The sequence below is a fragment of the Empidonax traillii genome, unplaced genomic scaffold, assembly GCF_003031625.1.
Source record: "Empidonax traillii isolate 1590-97213 ecotype Southwest subspecies unplaced genomic scaffold, ASM303162v1 scaffold177:size1754471, whole genome shotgun sequence".
Lineage (NCBI taxonomy): Eukaryota > Metazoa > Chordata > Aves > Passeriformes > Tyrannidae > Empidonax > Empidonax traillii.
This window is the reverse complement of record NW_020955370.1, coordinates 300,327-320,061: the sequence shown is the minus strand read 5'-3', so window position 1 is coordinate 320,061 and position 19,735 is coordinate 300,327. Positions and strand designations below refer to the sequence as shown.

The 19,735-nt window shown below is 39.0% G+C and overlaps 1 protein-coding gene across 1 annotated transcript; it reads right to left on the bottom strand.

The window, feature by feature from the left end:
- Window positions 1–1,021: 1,021 nt before the first annotated feature.
- On the bottom strand, window positions 1,022–18,864 carry MFSD11 (major facilitator superfamily domain containing 11). Its single transcript, XM_027886102.1, has 14 exons — window positions 18,628–18,864; window positions 18,267–18,428; window positions 16,747–16,802; window positions 15,627–15,734; window positions 15,123–15,202; window positions 14,928–15,024; window positions 13,920–13,978; window positions 11,534–11,675; window positions 10,679–10,719; window positions 9,496–9,561; window positions 7,509–7,634; window positions 6,380–6,554; window positions 5,235–5,370; window positions 1,022–4,735 (listed from the first exon to the last, which is right to left on the bottom strand). The coding sequence occupies exons 2-14, from the start codon at window positions 18,360–18,362 to the stop codon at window positions 4,568–4,570; spliced, it is 1,350 nt and encodes a 449-aa protein (XP_027741903.1). The 5' UTR covers window positions 18,363–18,428; window positions 18,628–18,864; the 3' UTR covers window positions 1,022–4,567.
- Window positions 18,865–19,735: the final 871 nt, after the last annotated feature.

The window sequence follows — 19,735 nt, the reverse complement described above, 5'->3', positions numbered from 1 at the left end:
AAAGAAACAGTCGGTACACTCAGTTGAAATCAGCGTTTTCATTAGGGATAATCATTGTGTGAGCCTGCTCTCAATTAACACCAATTCGAACCCAAAGACACCTTTCATTAAGGTAAAAAAAAAGCTTCAATCATTTGGAGTTCTGGCCAGTGTCAAAATGTAAAGAAAAGGAGGGCTTGGGGGAACCCACTCACCAGCTGAAATAACCAACTTAACAGAGGGAGAACGAACTAAATAGAAATTGAGCCACTGCCCAAACTCAATTGAGCAAAGCACCCTCTTCATGTGCCCACTGAGACTAATTCTCACTCCCAGATTTGCTCTCTATAGCACTTAAAGGATATTTTCCCCCCTCTCCCATTAGTGCTTCTCTGTGGTACAACCTCTGGAGTTAAACTTACTGAGGCACCTTTCTGAATTTATCCATGAAAACTACAGGAGTCTCAGCCTCACTTCTGAACCAGCCTGGTCATATCAGAAGGGCAAGGACCTTGCTGAGCAGCAAACTTCCCGATTTCAGCTCCATCTAAGTTTCCCCATCTTTTAATATATCCCATATTTAATAATCTTTAAACTGCATGTTAGCCAGGGATCAAGGAAAACACAGTATTAACAATCCCTGCCCTAAAATGCAATCTTTGGGGTTCTCTTTCTCCACCCCTACTCCTCAGGAGCCAGCTGCTGGGGCACCTCTGTCACTCAGGTTGGAGTCCAGGGAACCACATTCCCCATCTGAAGCAAACTTGTGGAATTAAAAGGAAGTCCAATGGGACTTTCTCTGTCTGGTTAACTGACTTTCGGGTTTCTACACTTATTTTTTTCATAAAGTTCCATCAAACACCTCCAGGAGGTTCTCTTTCCAGTATACTTTAAAAGGGTCACAAAAACTCTATGAACTTACCAGCAAAAGGCTTTTTTTTAAGTGTTTAATAACTGTACCACAGGGGGGTTCCTGCTAAGATAGGGAAAGCTTAATGTTTTTTGGGGGGGTTTTGGTTGTTCTGTGGGGCTTTTTTTTTAAATATCCCTGCTGAGTTTAGCACTATCTGCACAAAAATTATAGACTAGAATTATTTATAAATGACATTTTATAAAGGGTTCTCTTCCTTATCTCAACTTGACAACATAGATTGTATCTAATCAAATTAACACACAGAAGGTCTACAGGTGTAGAAATATCTCTTTCCATACATTCACGTATCAAAAATGAAACTCAACTGGCAAGACAAAAATACAGATATGTTTATATGGTATTGATCAAAGACTAATTTTTTAGCAGCTTCTTTGGCACTCGAATGTCAAGAATATAAGTTTTCATTTCCACTTTAGCATCTGTTTGAAAAACTTGGGAGTGTGATATGTCAAGATATTAAACCTTAGTAACAACCTAAAAGGATGAGAGGGGGGAAAAAAGAGGTCTTTTTAGTAAACCCAAACTTAAATGTCATTTTGCTTAAAATGATAAAATCACCGATACAAACCAAACCCACAATACCACAGATACAGAAATAAAGCTTTTCTAACATCCCACTTAATTTAACAGCAAGCTCCCAATTCAGATTAACATTACAAGGCCACTGAGGTGAAATGAAGGGGGTGCAGCCTCGTGGTTGGTAAGTGCTGATAAACAGATTTAGAGATGGAATCAGAAATGGATGTCAGCATTCCTGTTCTTTATATTGCTGCACCAAAGACTTTAACCAAACTAACAACTGTGTATATTCCAGAGGATTTTTCACCTCTTGACAAACCAAAGAAATATGAATAAGTGGAAAGCAATCACAGCAGCAGCAGCTTGAGTAACTGAAACCTGTCTCTTCAGGTCAAAATGTCAAAAGCAATACTTATATTGTTAACAGTAAAAAAGAACAGTTATCCACGATACAGTTTTGAGAATTTTGCAACTTCTTGTAAAACTTGTCACAAAAGAAGACTTCCCTTTAATGACCCAATAAATAGTTCTGAGCAGCCTTCCAACATTGCCTGATACTGAGTCAGGCCAGAACAGAGAAAAAGAATAGGAAAAAAAAAAAAGTTATTAAACATCAGATTCACAAAGGTAGTAAAAACCCACATTCCTAGTTCATTATTGTCCCTCTAAGTTGACTTCAAAATGGTTTTTGAAACCACATAAACTTAGCAAATTTTTGATTTCTAATAAAATAGTCCATATAATTTATATGGCAAATGAACATCACAGAAGTTCACAATTAAAAGGAATCAGTTTAAAAAGAAACCTCATGAGAGCCATAACCTACTTACAATTAAATGACACTGTTTTAAAAGCATTTAATTTCTCATCACAAGACCCAAGAATCATTTTTTCCCCAAATATACTGTAAAACAAAACTGCTCCTTTGGAGACTTTTAAGTCTTTCTGTTCTTGTTGATATATAAGGAAAAACAGGTCCCAGAAAGCATTTGGAGGGGAAAAAAAAAAGTCAGTAATTCCCTATCTGAAAAAACCGTATTTATCCTGTTTGGTACTCTGGAGAAAATATAAATGTGTAGCAACAAGAGAATTTTAATCACTGGCAGCATCCTATCATCTCTACCCTTATAGTGCTCACTATATTAAAAATAGTAGACTTCAAGTTACAGGATAACAGGAGTGGGTGAGAGAGAGGCTTCAGCGTGCTGCTGGTCACATTAATCAGATATTGATTCAATTCTGAGAGCCTTTTCAGTTTGCCTGACAAATTGGAATGGCTTCAGCAACCCCTCGCTCCAATCCATGTTCTGTCTCATTCTCTTTTACATCATTCATTAAATCTCCCAGGAATACACAAAAGGCTTTCACTCCTGCCTGTCCACAAAGGTTTCTTTTGCTTGCTGGATGTTCAGGTGCCCTCTTGTCCTCCCATTAACACCTTACTGATCTCACATCAAAAAAAAACCCTGCAGTGAATTTAAAAATCCCTTTCTGTGGCCCTGTAAAATGATGCCCCTCGGCTGTTTTGCTGTGCTTCACAGGAGTTGTGTCACTGCTCTTCGAGAGCAAAAGTGACAGCAAATGTCACAGGAGATGCCACCCTCCCTCACCAAGTTTAACCTTGGGTACACCTACCCTAGTTATGACACAGGGGAGCTCCTGACACACAGTGAGTTGACTTTAACTCATCTTTAAAGACATCAACATCCTGACTGTGCATAAAAAAAAGGGTGCTGAGTGGTACTTTTCTAAAAATAGCTACACGGAGTGTCTAAAAACACCTTCTCAGTGTTCCAGCCCTGCTCTCAGGGGCATCTTGTTTGCCCACCAGACAGAAACATCACTGCAAGCACTACAGAGCCATGCAAAGTCAGGGTGAGCTGCATTCACTGCCTGTTATATCATCTACAACAGTTTTGGATTAAAATTTAGTTACTATGCTAGTAAACTTTGTTTTCATATTTGGTGAAGTAAGATTACAGTACAATCTTCCCAAAATACACTGAATAAAGCGACTTAGGGGAAGCATTTCGGGGGTTTTCAGCCCATGCAGTAGAATAAACACTGCAAGATTATTCTGACCGTTCACATTCCGAGCCTATTCGTACTTTTTAAAAAGTTACCTCAGACAATGTTCCCATCACAGATTTTCATCATTTTATGATAAAAACTCCACTGGACTCAAAAGAACTATCTGGGAGTCAGTGAGGGAAGCCATGGATTGTGGTCCTTCATATTGCACAGCCCTGAGGAAGTTTCAGCACCTTTCCCAACGCAGTTCAATTCTGAGATACTGAGCCACGAGGCTGTTTTCAACTATCAATAATTCACAGGACTAGGGATCCATCCCATCCTTAAGATGGCTAAGGGTAATCTCTTTAAATTCTTGTAAAATCTTTCCTGTCACACTATAACCTGATTCATTTTCTTACCAAAAAAACCCAAAAAAACCAAAACGAAACAAAACCAAAAAAGCGTGAAGCAAAAGAAAAAACAAGCAAACAAAACCCCCCACAGATCTGAAAACTTAGGCACATGAAATAGATTAATAAACAAATTGTTGGGAAACAAGCAGCTGAGTGATACAAAATAAAGCAACATTTCCCACGGAAATACTTGAGCGTATCTAATTGTTGAAAAAGTCAATGCCAAATTGATTTCTCAGTTGTGCAGACAATCTGTGATATAATCTACCTTATAAAAACATCACTCATTCAATACCAGAACTCATGTGTCTGCAGAACCAGAGGACAGGAAAAATAATTTAGGGGGGCAAAAAACAAAACTAATCCTGTAGTGCATGGTAGAGTGAAATTAGGCAATTACATTCTGAAAGGTACATCTCAGAGCAGAATTGTTCTACACATGGATCTATATATTTCCTTTCAATGCTTTATATCAGGTTTTTTAGAACACTTATACCATGCTTGGCTGAGTAAAGCAAGAAAAAAAAAAGCATTTCGAATTTGGTGGTTTTTTTTCCCCTCCTATTTCACATTCAGTTGGACTGATGGCGATTTTGTAGCAGCTTCCTCCATCTCTGCAACAGCTTGACCTTCTCCACCTTTTCACATCACTTCCCAAAAAAACATGCCTGTGCTGTGCCTTCTGTCAGACCAGCCATGGATATCTGGATCAAATGCTGCTGTAGTCTGAGCCACGGGCAGCCTGAGCTGCTGCTGCTTCCCACTCCACTGTGAAGAAGGTAATTGTTCCAAAGAATCCCACGATCACCATGATCAGGAGCTGCCACTGCAGAAGGAAGTAGTTGCTGTAGAAGTAGGCAACTGCAGCACAGATGGACTGAGGGGGGAAAAAAAAAGTAAAAAAAAAAATTATCAGTGGAGATTTCCAGGCTGATGTTACTACACATAGATTATCAAACTGACAGGAGTTTAATATGCAGCTCTCAGTAGAATCCTGCTGGAGGAGAAAGACAATCTTAAGGCTTCATTACACCTCAACATATGTCTTGATGTGATACACAAGAGATTTAGTTTTCACTTGTTATTTAAACAGTGTTTACTGTAGAAAACAAACACCAAACTCAAAAGTGTTTGCAGCATTGCAAGTGCAGATCTCTGGTACCTCAAACCAGTTTGTCTAGAAACAACACAGCCAGAGCTCTAAGATCACATCCCAGGAAAACGGCTTCCAGCACACAAACTACTTTACACCAAAATTGAGGATGAAATAATTTGCAGAAACAACATCATTTTTCTTAGCTCATTAAAAAGCCCAACCCAGTATTTCAGTAACACCCCAACAGTTCAAAACGTTTCAAGAGATTGTTAATTATTACCTGAACGAACTTAAAGATGGCAAAGGCAGGAGCACTGTCTTCTGAGTATAGAAATCCTAAAATACTGAGGAGCTGGGTGTTAAAGCAGCTGTCCCCCAGCCCCAGCAGGAAGCTGCAGAGCATGGCCACCTCCTTGCTGAAGGAGAAAGTGATTCCAGTTTAGAAACCATTTGTTCAAACAGCTCACACATCTATAAACACACATCTATAAACAAACTATTTCTGGCAGATTTATTTGGAACTTGAGAATGGAAAAGGTATCAAACTTCTAATTTCACTGGAAAAGAACTGGGAATGCCTGGCTTGGCAAAAAGAATAGTTTCATCAGCTTTTACTTTCTGGAATGCTAAGAATTCTGTTACTGTTAACCTGCAGTCAATTCACACTGAATGAGAATCAGGAAAAGAACTCATTTTGGTGCTTGGAGCCACAAACCCCACGAAGCAGTGATTAAAATCTGAGACACAAGGTGAATTCTTAAGCTGCAGGAATATTAGAGAAATACCAATTCATTTTGCAGAAAAATACCCCAGTTAAGACCAGTCACCTGCACAGGCACAAATGCTTAGAATTCCAGCTTAATCACTGGCTCTGCACAAACCGTAAAAGTCGTATTTTTCACACAAATTGGCAAGAGTACACCCCAAAAGACAGTTGCAATGGTGAGATAATAAAGTTCCCCATATTCTTTCCCAATTATTATAAGAGACAGGCATGGCATGGCTTCAGTTAGATCAATTAGAATTTGACAATAAGCATTGAAAGACTTTGGAAATGAGTGCAACAGGGCAAGGCTGGGGCTCCCTGATGTAGTAAAACTGGGCCCAAGACTGTTTTAAGATAGGCTGAATTCTTAACACCTACTACAACAGCTGCTGGTCTCACTATTGTGCTGCATGTCAAACATCAGCTGTCAAGTGACAGAACTGCTGCCAGTCATCCTCAGGCTTTTTATTCTTATGCTATTTAAGTTCCTAAATTGGGTGCAGGCTGGTAGGATACCTATCTTTACCAAACCCCAAATTTCCTGGAAGCTTTTTCTGTGGAGTTAGTCACTGCACAGAAAAAACCAGCAACTTCAAGGGATTGTCTGTGGAGAAACAAGCTGTTTATATACAACCAGCCAGAGAAGAAAGCTCACATACCTTGGAATCATATAAGCAACTTGATCTGTTCCTTCCATGGGAGCAATAGGGGCATCATTTGGCATGTTGAAAAAAATTAAATAGAAGGCTATGAAGTGGACAAGGATGCCCAGCATCACCACTGGGTTCCTGCCAAAGCGACTGTTCTTGCTCAGCAGACCAAAGATCCCTCCACCTGCAGGAGCAGGAGAGATTGGATAACTGGATCAGAGAACTGGAGATTTAGAGAACAGAACAACACTTGAAACACTGACAGTTTGAATTATAAATGTGATCATACTGGAGAACTGAAAAGATCGAACATGAAAAGAGCCCCAAGGATCTCCCAAGGCCTGCTTGCCACATGGGATGAGCTCAGGGCTGTCACAGGTGTCTGAGAAATGGGGGCAGGAGATTTATCAGATGGTTGCTGATGAAAACAGTTTGCCTTTTAACAATTACTTTACTCCAGCACTGCAACAGTACTAAGTGAAATGGGAGAACCTTGTGCTTAGCTCCTAATTGCAAAAGCCTGCAGCTCTATGGACCTAAAGCTGCTGATGAACCGACAGTGGTTTTTTTGTCAAACATCACAGTTCTTGAGTTCACAGAAAAAAAGAGAAATATTTACTTAACAAGTCTTCCCTGTATCCAATCACATCTTATTTAACACAAGTTCATTTTTTACAACAAAGAAATCCTTAGGGCAGCAATTTATTTAAAAAATTAGAAGTTACTGTATCACTCAAAGCAATAAAAATGTAAACATAATACTATTTAAAAACAACATTTAAATAGCAAAACGGTGTCAGCTCCCTAATAACACTGCAGCCTATTGTTTCTTGCATGTTAAGTCTTGTGTATTTCTCCATACTAATCCAAAGAGAATGCAGAATGTTAGGATTCATAGGCAGCAGGATTTCACATGCTGGTCTGCACCCACTTTACACAGTGCAAGGTATAATTCACAGTGCAATAAGGGACCACATTGCCAATGACATTTCTACTATTTCATTTTTTGTTCACATAATCATGGCTGGAAGCTTGAAGATACACTATTCAGTTAAATACAAAAAAGCCAATTTGAATAATTACATCACTCTAATCCTTTTATTTTTTTTTGGTCAAAAAGTAGCAAATTTAGACTCACCCAAGATTTCTCCAACACCAATAAAAATACCAGACAGACCAATAAGGCTTTTCTCTTCACTGCCAAATCTATTCACAGCACCAATGCATGTTCCATACACTCCAGAAAAGAATGTTAGTTCCAAACCTTTGAAGGAAACCAAACAGAATTGATAGATGAAATATTATGAAAGTCATGACAAAATTCTTTACGTCTAAAGGCTCTTTTTGCCCTCAGGTATCTTTCAAATAATAAACTTAAATGAAGTCTGTGTAACAGAAGCGAACAGGGAATTTTAAACCTTGTGATTATTATATTCTCCAACAGCAGCTTACAAAAACCACATTAGGAAAACCAGTTTCACTAATTGGTGTCACTCAGGCTCAGTTCCCAGTGCTGTTGACACAATCCCTCTAAACAGCTTATAAACAGCAAAGTTCCTGAAAACTTTTCAAGAACTTTGGAATTTCATCCAAGTGAGAAGTGCCATGTGAAATAACACTTCAGAGATAAAGCACAATTTCAGTATAAGATCTTTTTCTCCCAAATTATGACATTCCTAAGAAAGACCCTGCAACCCCAAAAACTAATGAGATGCTAAGATTCTTAAAAATTGGCTTTTCTACACACACATAATGAATTTAAACTGAGAAAGAACTGCTATTTGTTTAAAATTCCTTTTTCTTTCTATTGCCATTAATGTGAGGGAAGGTGACACAGCACAGTCCAACTAACATGACTATAAGCAACCATCAGCATAAAAATACCAGCCCCTTAATAAAAGAAGTGTATTTAAAACAATGCAAAGTGTTCTGCCTAAACAGAGCAAAACAGCTCAAAATTAAAAAGCTGTTTCTAATTTATCTCCTTGGCCTTTTGCTACAGCAAAATTATGGCCCCAGCATATCCTGGTGTGCATTTCCAAGCCAGCCGAGACAGCAGATGAACTGCACAGCTTCAAAATTCGTGTGGACCTGGAGCAGTCTTAACCCAGCCATCAGTTCTGGAACAAAAGCCTTTTTTTGGCCTTGTGGGATTTTGTATTTTGCTACAAAAAGTGGCAATCTTGGCAATATTGAGCCACCAGATGGCAGCAGCCATTTTTTTTTCCCCCAATCTGGAGTGATTTATTTTTATGCCACCTGTAAAACTGAATTTCAGAACGCTCAGGGAAAACCTGAGTGACTCCCTCCCCTTGTCATCCTGCTCCACATTCCCACTGCACTCAACACCCAAGAGGAATTCCAGTGTTAATCTGGCTGAACACAACTGTGTGAAGTAACTTGTTACTCAGATTAGTGGTTGGAACAACCCAACTCCAGAGCTGCTATTGCTATTTCTCTTCCAGGAGCTGAGTGGAAACTTCAGCAGATTTTTGGGCACTGTTTATAGTTTGCTCACATCTAAGTTTTTCTAAGTTTTTCTTTTCACCTACAAGATCTGACAATTTTGCATAATGGTGACTCAGAGCTGAGGTTCTGAAAATGCATTTATTCCTCCAAAAACTTAATTTGATCATGAACAAAACTATACCTGAGGCCAATTAAGGAGCAAGAAACCCCACAAAAATCGATTCAAGGATCTCAGAAACAATTCTGAACATTTGATGGTATTTTTGCAGAAGAATTGCTTTAGTTTATGGCAAAAATAATTTCATTTTTCATTTACAACTCATACCTTGGTCTAATAATGGCAGACCAAGTTTAACTAAAAGTTGCTAAAAAGAAGGAAAACTCTTGTCACAGCAATCACAATGACAAAAATGGTTGAAAATGGCTAAGCTTGTTCCCAATAAAACCAAGACTAAAATGAAGGCCATCAGCAATGAAGAATCACATCTTAATGACGGCATGATGTACAAACATTATGTTAAAACATTTGTATTAAACAACCCACAAACTACTGGTAGTGTAATATCAAATCACATAAAAGCCAGCTGTGTAAATTTTCCCTAAAATTCCAGCCAATGCCCTGACTGCTCCATGATGATACACTGATGCCTTCATACCTGTGTAGGCTGTTGTGACACTGAGAAGCAGCATCTCTTTGGTGAAGCTCAGTGTAATAGATTTCTCTGTAAAGAAACAATGATGGAAATTAGATTAACTTGTGGTAATACTACTGAGATAATCTACACTTTCTCTTGACCTTTGCTTAAACAAAAAGAGGTTAGAATTATATAAACTGTACATTACAGCTTTATTTACTGTTTATTACAGTAATGAGAGTGCTAAATAAACCAACCCTGACATGCCATCTAGAAGAAATGTGTCATCCAAAAGTCATTTTTGTAAGAAATGCAACTGGGGAAACATTAAAGAGGAGATACAGTTTTCAATTAACAGGCAATTTTCCGCTCATTGTATTTTTGTATTCTCTCCCAGCTCATGGCAATTGTCTCCTGAAATAAATCCTCAGTGAACATCCCCACGTTCTCCAAACAAACTTAACAGTCCCAGGCAGAACATCAAACTTCAAAGGAAACTACAGATGCTCTAGTTCTAAATTGTTAACTGGTATCAATCAGTGACAAAATAAAACAATCTGTAACTTTTTATCTTGTTGTGTTTGTTGGTTTGTTTTTTTTTTTTTTTTAATCTTTCACACAGTGCCTTTCCCAGTGGTGATCTGTTCTTTTTGTCTTCATCTATGGAAGGAAGCTGTTGGAAAGCAGCTTGGATCTGAACCTCCATCAAAGGAACACTTCAAATTTTTCCTGGACTATACCAGTACATGATTGAAGTCTTTTTTTTTTTTTGCTTTCAGTCAAGCTTTGTTTGTCCCATGGTCACCTGAAAGGAGCTTTGCTGAGGTGCAGGGAGCCAACTTACACCAGCTCCACATCCACACTAATTTCCACACAGTGGTTCCCAAGCTTTTCCACTTCCAAGCTCCATTTTGGAAAGGTTCAAATTGACAAGACGCTCACACAGACATCTGAATTTGTCAGGCTCAGAACTCAGTCCTGTGCCCCTGTGTGACCTGTCATCCCTGGGCTGGAACCCATTGCCATCTGGGAGTCCTTTTCCCAAGCAGACCATCCCTGAAGGTCTATATTCAAAGTAGAATAACTGAAACACACTCTCGAAACGTTCCTTGTTCACAAATTTTTGTTCCAAGTGATTTTTCCATGACCACATTATCAGCAGTTGGGAAGGATATCCCAGTATTTTATGTGGAAATGTACTTACTGAAGGCAGCCACTGCTCTCATCATTTTGTTTCGTGCAGACCTGGGTAAACAAATGACTTGGTCAAGATGGAAAAAGAATAACCACATTGTGCTCCTATGCTGGAAGGCACCTTCATTTTTTTTAAACCTTCTGTCCATTTTCTAGCCCAGCACTATATACTGGAATATACCAATATATCCTTAAAAGTTTCTGAGATCCAAACTACTAATCACAAAATTTATTTGCTGTCTGCACTGGTGAATGCCTGCTTAACAGGCATTTCTTCTGAGCATTTTTAGCTTCCAACATTTTTTCCAAGGGCATAATTATTGATGGTTTTTTCTAACTTTTACCTTGTTCTTTAAATACAGCAAAAATATTTAAGCTGATGCCTCAGGCAAAACTCCACAGAATCTGTCTGTGTACTTGTCATTTTTAATGTATTTATTAGGGTGGCATATATAGAGAAGACAGGAAAAACATGTTCCAGTTTGTAAAAACCCATAAAAAAGCAGTAATTTCTGCTTATTCCAGCATTTAAACGGGACTGATGAGGGCAAGACAGACCATGAAAGGCAGGTAAGTGTTTAACAATAATCAGTTGAGAAGTGAAAGGTATCTTTCCCAAGGCACTTACTTATTAAAGGAAAAACTTAACGTGCAGTACTCCACCCTGGAGAACGTGCCATCTAAAGAACAATAATTCTCACTTGTTAAAGAACAGGCACTTTCCTAATAAATCTGTACATTCTACAGGTTGATGATAACATTCATGTTGCCAGCACAGAGGGGGAAGTCACTGCACAACGTTCCACTGCGGAGCAGGAGCACAAACAAAGAGATGTGACAACATGTTATTGCCATAAGCACTCACGAGCTCTCCCCCAGGATTTCATTAGTAGAATCTTCATCCCCTGGAGCTTTTGTGTCCTCTTGTTTCCTAATCAGAAAGAACAGAACTGTGCCCACAAGACTGATAACAGTCAGAGCAATGAAGACAGTTCTGCGATCGCTCTCTGTGGGGAAACAAACAAGAGTCGTAACCAGATGTGCAGAAAGCAAATCAAACCAATCCAGCTACCTCCAAACAACTAATACAGACAAACTACAGTGTTTAACACACACCCATTTTCTAACTTACCTTCAACATGGAGCAAAAGGTACCCAGCTGCTGGCAAATTCCTGTCTCAAGTTTTATGGTGCTAATAAAGTATCAGCATTTTAAAGCGTCCCTCGCATTTTCTGCCATGCAAAGGCTATGACCGAGCAGGAGCCAATTAAAGGAAGTGCATCAATTATTAGCAGAAGAAAGCACATCTTTGAAGACTTACATAATTCAGAGTGGACATAAACAACCTAAAACCCTTCAGATCTCTCCAAAAAAAAAAAAAAAAAAGTCTTTACCAACATCAGAAATATCGGCACCATGAACTGGTGGGTTTGGAAACTACAAAGGCCTCAAAGCCACCAAAACCTCAGTAACTGCCACAGCAGCTGCAGGGTGGCAACTGCTGCCCTGTGCACCAGCTCTGCTGCACCAACCAACTTGCTTGGCACAGACACATTTAATACAGAAGTTACTCCCATTTACCAATATTGAGCAGGGGGAAAAAAAAACCAAAAACAAAACAAAAAAACCCAGCAAATACTTGTGATTTAACAACTGAAGACTCTGAAGGTATTGCCTGTGCTTGTATTTATTTCCCCCTTAGCTTAATGGCAAATGCAAAATGGATCAAAAAATAACTTGTGTGTGATTACAGAACAAAAAGAAAAAGTGCTTCTGAACCGTCTGTAATATTTGTATATAGGTAGTAAAAGGAAGAATTGATTTTTAAATGCTGTTAAACCTTTTGATATCAATTTTTTCAATAAAGGGGGATCTCAAGGCATTTAAAGACAGAGGAAAATGTAACAGTTAATTGCCCTATTCTGTGGTTGGCAAGAGCAATGAAATTTAGAATGCACAGAATTTCAGGGCCTCCAGGTTCAAAGTGTCTCACATACTTTCAATAACACTTAAACCTTTGTGCTAAAGGTGAGGGAATGCAGAAGATGACCTGTAAAATTAACCTTTGCTGTGCTACTTTTCAGGAGAACCTGAAAAGATGGATCTAACATAAGAAAGAAGTGGGCTGTTCATCTCAACGGGGCAGTATTTTCAGGGCCTAATAATTATCACTTTAAAGCCAACATTTTATTCCTGATTGACTAGAGCAGAAGCATCCTCATCTGTTGAAAGAACTGACCATTCTAGTAGACATTTTACTTTAGGACTGCAATAAGGAAAATTCTGCGTTGTTATGGAACAGGACAATCAAACTTCTTTGTTTACAGAACATTGTTTTCCTCGAAGACCTCATCTCTGGTAATTAAAATCTTAGCCTTTGCTCTATTTTCACCGCTGCAATTTTCTTAGTGAATATCCACACACGCCTGGCTTAAATAGTTGCCAGAAATCTTTGCTTTAAAAACACTGAGTCTCAACCACTGTCGAGCTTCTTAATAGTATTACTTAAGACCCCTGTTCCCCAATTACTGCTCTTTACCAGTCTAGCACAGTAACAAATGGAAAAGGCGAAGTATTAATTACAATCCCATTAGGAAGTTGGTCTTCGTAAACTATGCCAAGAAAGGAAGAGAGAGTTCTTTATTCCCTCTGCCAGCAATGCTGCCAGTTTAGACACCAGCAGCCCCTTCTCAGCCCAGCTGCACATCTCAGCCTCTGTCTTCCCTCACTGCTTTGTGCCAGCACAGTGAAGCAAACTGGGATAGTTTGCCTTTATTTCACAGGTTAATCAGTCTCCAACATGATTTAGAAGGACTCCCCACACAAGGAACTTACTTTAGATAGGGATAGTATGTGTAATATTAAATATACAGCCAGAGGAGCTTTCCTCCCAAATAGGTGTGTTTTGGCCTAAGTGTGCCTGCACAGGGAAAATCCCAGAGTGGCTGTTGTGGAAAATCTTATTATCAGCATGCATTCCGAAGAATTTCGTAAACAATACCCTAAAAAAAAAAGGTACTCAAATTGCATTTCAGCAGGAAAACAACACACACAGTACAAGGGCTGTGAGTGCCAAGAAACACTGTATCAAAATTGTACTCCAAAAAGAGACTACCTAACAATAAACTGAGGGAAAGAAATGCCTGCTATTGTAAAAGCTTTGTGCCACTTTCTAGATCATCATTTCATCTGTTTATTCCTGCTATCATATTTTAAAGGATGGCCTCCCATATAAACAAGCAGTACTCACCTGATATGTGAGTTTTTCCTCGCCAGGCAAAGTATATATAGAGGTTTCCAAAAAACAAGCTGTAAACAAAAAGAACAACAAAGATGAGGTGCGTTTTTTGTAGTAAGATTAAGGTTGGGTTTGTGGAAATTGCTACTCTGAGAACATAGGAATGTGTTAATTCTGGAAAAGAAAACTTAAGGAACAGAACCAGCATGCCCCTGGTTCAGGCTGATGTTTTAGAATCCAGGATTCTGCCCCCACAGCAGCATTAGCAATGCCATTTAGGGCAGGCTCACCAGCCTAAGCATTCCTGAAATTCATTCCCCTTGTTACCTCCCAATATCCAGAACTGCTGGATCACAGTGGGGTGGGTAAGAGAGATTCCTCTTCAGGAACCACTGGTGGACCTGTCTCCCATGAAGTTGCTAGGTTTCTTTTTGATCTTGCTGACACCATCCAACTGCACACCCTCCTGGGGCAGCAAGCTCCAGAAGTTTAATCACCCATTGCATAAAGAAGCACTTTATCTGTTTCAAACCAATCCTCTTTAACCTCACCAAAGCAAAGGCACAGCTACAACTGAGCTGAAGATCCCCCCACTCCTCCATCCCAGCTCTAGAAGAGTGAAGGCCCCCAGGCTGAGTTTAAATTAGGGCTCCTGAGCCCATGGGAAGGGTGGGGTGGAGGTGCCAGGTGAGGCTGCTCAGGACCATTAGGGCTCATTAGTGAACTCAGGAACCTGTCACAAATTAACACAGCTCTCCACAATCAACAGGATTGCTGTTACAGATGTCAAATGCTCTCCTAACAGAGATGGATCTTTTTAGCACCTCAAGAGCAGAGATTTCCAGTATCCAACTCTCATTCACTGCTCTGTAATGCACAACAGCAGTAAAAACTTTCAGTTCACTGACTGCAAGGTACCAGTGGAGTACTTCTGCATGCAGTCTCCCACTTATAAAAAGATGTAAAAAGTAGAATGTGTACACAACCAAAAAAAAAAAAAAATTAACAAATAAACCTTACCTGAACTGTAGAAGTGCCCAAAATACTCCACTGTTCCTTCCAATGGTGTTTTCATCAGAATTTACAGTCAGGCAATTTCCCTGTGCTGTCCAGAGGACTGGAACAGACAGAATATATTGCTCAGGAAATAAAAATATTTTAGAGGTATATTCAAATATCATAAAAAATAGTCAGCAGAGTAAGAACAATGCTTACCAGCAGCTGCAATGCCAATAAAAACAGAAGCAGTGTAGAAAGCCCAGGTAGTAGGTTGGATAAAGACTGCAATGTATAGGCTAGAACAGAACAAAGCAGTTTATTGAATACAGACTTAAAGTGGACAGTGCTCTTCCACAATCAGATATCTCACTGAACTGCTTCTAAATCAACCACTCTCTCCTAAGAGGCACTGGAAAACAGGTTAGGTTGTATATGAAAAATCTTACTCTACTAAGCACACAGAGCTTTTCTTATGTGGTCATTAATCTGAGACCACAACCTGAACTCCACAGTCAGCAATGTCTGGTAGTGCTGTGGAATAAAATGTGCTGTTTTCAGTAGGCTGAAGTACTCTGCAGTTACAGATCTACAGTACCTCTGTGAGATGCTTTTCTTAGCCAGTACAATTTCATGTATGGCACAGTAGCCCTAGGTGTGAGAAAAAAAATTAAAGAAAAATATTTCAAAAGAAGCAGCCCAAAATTCAAAATTAATACTTACCTATAAAATATGCCACTAACAACCATGGAGAATTGAGGTCCTACTATTGCAACCACTGAAGGTGATATAAGATTTGATGCAGATAATACTCCATAAATAATGGACATGCTGTATAAATAAACAACAAAGATGATTAAGTACTTAAAATATAGGGTATCACTGCATTTAAGAGTGATCAGTGGATTTCAAAATATCCAGTTAAGCACATACACAAGTCAAGTGACTCCATAAAACTTCCATGGTCAAACCTTTCCTCCCTTTTTTCTGTTCCCTTCACCCACTGTACTCCACATGGCAATACAGGAGTGTTTCCTGGATGGCTGAGTTGAGTCCCAAACTATTGCAGGCAAGCAGGTCTGGTAATTTAAAACATGCATTTGTCAAACTGCCTTAACAACACACTTACTGTATTTTATATCCTGTACTTCTAGAGGAGAATGTTTCAGAGCCTCATTTGTCTAAGACTGAGGTTTGCATTTTCTGCCAAACACACCACAGAATTTCTGCAGATATATTTCGTGCCAGTTGTATTTTCAGTTTAAACTAAGACAGCAAACCCTTCAAAGCAGCAATCAGGTTTTTCTACATGACAGAATTCATTTGGCATACAAAAGGCTCCTGATCGTGCCTGGCAGGTTTGGCTGTGCCAGTGCAACAAAGAGAATGGCTTTTTGTGGCTTTGCTTCTGTCTCTCTGACTTCTCCTTTCACATCTACATTGCAGTGTTTCCTGGGAGCTGATCCACACCACCTGTTCTACACAAACACACAGAGGTGTGTACAAGGGCAAACAACCACGGCCTGACTGAGCAGGTTCTTTTATTTTTAAACTTCCAACTTCTTCATCTCCTAAGACAAAATGCTTGACAACGTGATGGTGGTGGTTTTTCCCCCTGCTAGGAAAACATGCAAAGCAGATGTGTAATTCAACTAGAAATAATTCAGAGCGGGGCTGTGAGAAGCCCGTTTTATTTAAAGTGCTTTAAGTATGTCAATAAATTGTGAAGTCAGCAGAACACTCCAACCTCTCAAGAGTGTATCTCTACTGGATGAAACTGTAACCAACATCTCCCTGCAAGGCGCAAAGTAATAAGTTATAATTTACAATCTGTGTAAATTACCTTGTGTAGCCACTGCCATGGAAGTCGGTGTTGTTTAAATTTGTGATAACTGTTTGCTGTGAGGAGAAAACCATACATTGTAATTTGTCAGAATCTATGTTATAGTTTGAAAACACTTGCATCAGTTTGAAGTCAGTAACAAACGTCAGAATTAATCATTAATAGACTCTATAAAGTACTTAAAAGAATTGAAAATGTTAGCTACAACTCACACCACCTCCACAACAAAGATGCAGTAAGTAGTACTTTACTATTAAATTGTTATTTCACCAGAGACCTTAAAATACTTCACAGAACTTTTGTTTCACTAAAGACCTATCTTAATTTAGTAAGTGGGGTGGGGGGGGAAGGAGAAGTTTCAAAATACTCTTAACTTGACCTAACTATGAATTTCTGGTAAGAGTTTCCATTCTTTCTGGCTTCACGTTATTTCCCTGTTCCTTTTTTTTTTCCCCTTGAATCAGCTTTAGTGATCATGAGACCATGTAATTAGTCGGACTGGCAGGCAGATCTGGTTGAAAGCAACCTGTAAAGACTTTTATGACAATAGACTACATGACTGCATGATCACAAAGTCCAGTTCAGTGAGGTGCTGAATTCATCACAGACCTTTCTAAGATCACTGGGCTGTACTTATGTGCTCACAGACACCATCACACTGCTCTCTGACTTACCAAAACTATCCCAAGTAGTTATTTATATTGTATTAAAGGACATTTATGTGTCTGAACCCAGAAAGGATTCTCCTTCCACGCAAGGAAAGAGCTGTAAGACCTGTAGGGTCAAGAAGGATGTTGAAATCTGACTGCCTTCAGGCACAGAATTAATACTGAAAGCAATGTCAACACTCAGGAAGTTAAAGGGCTGTGTCTGTTGGTAGCAGGAGTCTAAAAATTTAAGTAGTAACAGTAAATTTGGATTATGTTATGCTCAATTTTGCTTCTGCAGACAAAGAGATACACGATACTAAAGCAGGAAATAACTTCTTCAGCTGCAAGGTGTCTTGGCAGTTTAGCAGTTGTGCAGGTCTGACTGTTTGTCAGGTGTTATCCCCACATTCCCTCTCAGTATCAAGTTTGTTAGAACAGAAAAACATGTTAGATTAGGAAAAAACAGTTGATAATTGTGTGGTTAATAAAAACTAAGGTAAATATTTTGAAAGGAACTGTACAGAATATGGAATATAGACTATGGAAGGTTCAATGTAATTCAGTTGTTTAATATTGCAAGTGTCAAAGGAGACACTATTTTAAAGTTCAAACATTTGATAAGATTAATTTTCTGTTTTCTAAGCACTCTGGCACAGTTATATGACTGTGTAGCTATGCTATCTTAAAGAAAAATCTGCCTAATTTAGTTAAAGAAGTTAATCTACTTAACACTAAACCAAAGGAAGACAAAATGCCACAGTACCTTGCACATTAGAAAATCACAAGTTAAACAACATTACAATAGACAAAAGACAAGACAGGATAAATAACTGTAATAGAAATGTGGCACATTTAGAAATTCACACCTACCGCAATATTTCCACATGTCTGGAAAGCAGTGAATATAAACATAAACGAGACTCCCAAAATAATGATGTTGAAAAGTTTTTTTCCTTCAGAAGACATTTTGCCAGGTCCTTAGCTTCAGTCTGGAAACACTTTTTTTTTCTTTTAAAAGTTTCCTCTTAACCTCTATTAAAAAAAAAAAAAAAAAATTAAAAAAAAAGCTTTGAAAATTATGATTACTTAGGGCTACTTCTTAGCTGCTAGAAAACAACCCTCAATTAATTAAGAAATCTAGTAACTTCAATAATGTACGGCAAAATTGGTAACTTGGAAAAAAAAAATAGAAAGGTCTAGTACGAAGGGTAAAGACCAAGATTCCCTCTACCTGTTCCCATCAAGTTAACAGAGCTGCCTGCAGGGTGTTATTTCATGACATCATCTTCCCACACGCGAAGCAGTTTTCCCAATATCGAGCAGGTTAATCGGCTCAGCTCCTTGGCATTGTTGAAATCGGAATCTGGTCCACGGCCCTTCAATCACCTGACGAAGGAAAGATGAGCCACTCGCACACACGAGTCATTTCCATGCACTGGACAGGAAATAAAGCACATTTCACCCTCTCGATCAGCTGACCCGGCCCTGAGAGCCCTTGTGCACTATGGGAAATGCAGTTTTATGAAAGCACTTTTTTTTTTCCTACTTAAAATAGTGAAAATCTCCCAGTCCTTAAAATAAAAAAGATTTGTACTACATTTTTTAAAAATTATGATCTTAATCCACTAAATAAGGTCTGGGAAGATTAAAAAAAAGGGGGGGAATTCATCTAAGAAAACTTTAATTAGCTGAACTCAAACACACAAAGTCATTTTCAAAGGGCAAATGAATCCCATCTTGGAGAAACTGTGTACCTCAATGCCACCGACACACACACTCGCTGCTGCTGCTCCTGCCTTTCCTTGTCTCAGTGACTCAGGAGAGGAGAGAGTCTTCATAATCTTTCCCTGCTTTGTCTCAAAGAAAAGCTTTTGGGTTTAGCAATTACATAGAATTATAGAATCATGGAATCACAGACTGGTTTGGGCTGGAAGGGACCTTAAAGCCCATCTTGTTCCATTCCCCTGTCTCAGGTTGCTCCAAGCTCCGTCCAACCTGGCCTTGAACAATTCCAGGGATGGAAGTGATGCCCTTGATCTTTTACTTCACAGGATTCCTAAACAACAAATTTAAGATCTTTAGGTTGAGGTGATCTCTGTTAGCACATCAGCTAAACCAATAGAGGATCAGCTCGACTGAACAGCTGCTTTTTCCTCCTAACATCTCCTGTCCATTCTGTTGGGCCCCCGGGTCAGGACTGGAGCATTCAGCTAAATCAGCTACACTTTAGTGCTGACCAAAAAGACGGGGGAAAATGCAGAACTGATTGAAGTAAATAACAAATCACCACATTTTACCTCTGCTGTCTGCAGTAAAAATTTAAACAAACAGGTCTCAAA

Bases quoted from the DNA above. Each gene is read 5' to 3' on its own strand.
- MFSD11 (XM_027886102.1), bottom strand. From the start codon at position 18,362: ATGTCTTCTGAAGGAAAAAAACTTTTCAACATCATTATTTTGGGAGTC. The intron at 15,203-15,626 runs GTAAGTATTAAT...GTTCTGTTCTAG, and splicing joins GTTAGTGGCATATTTTATAG to CCTATACATTGCAGTCTTTA. The intron at 11,676-13,919 runs GTGAGTACTGCT...GTTTCCCCACAG, and splicing joins AGGAAAAACTCACATATCAG to AGAGCGATCGCAGAACTGTC.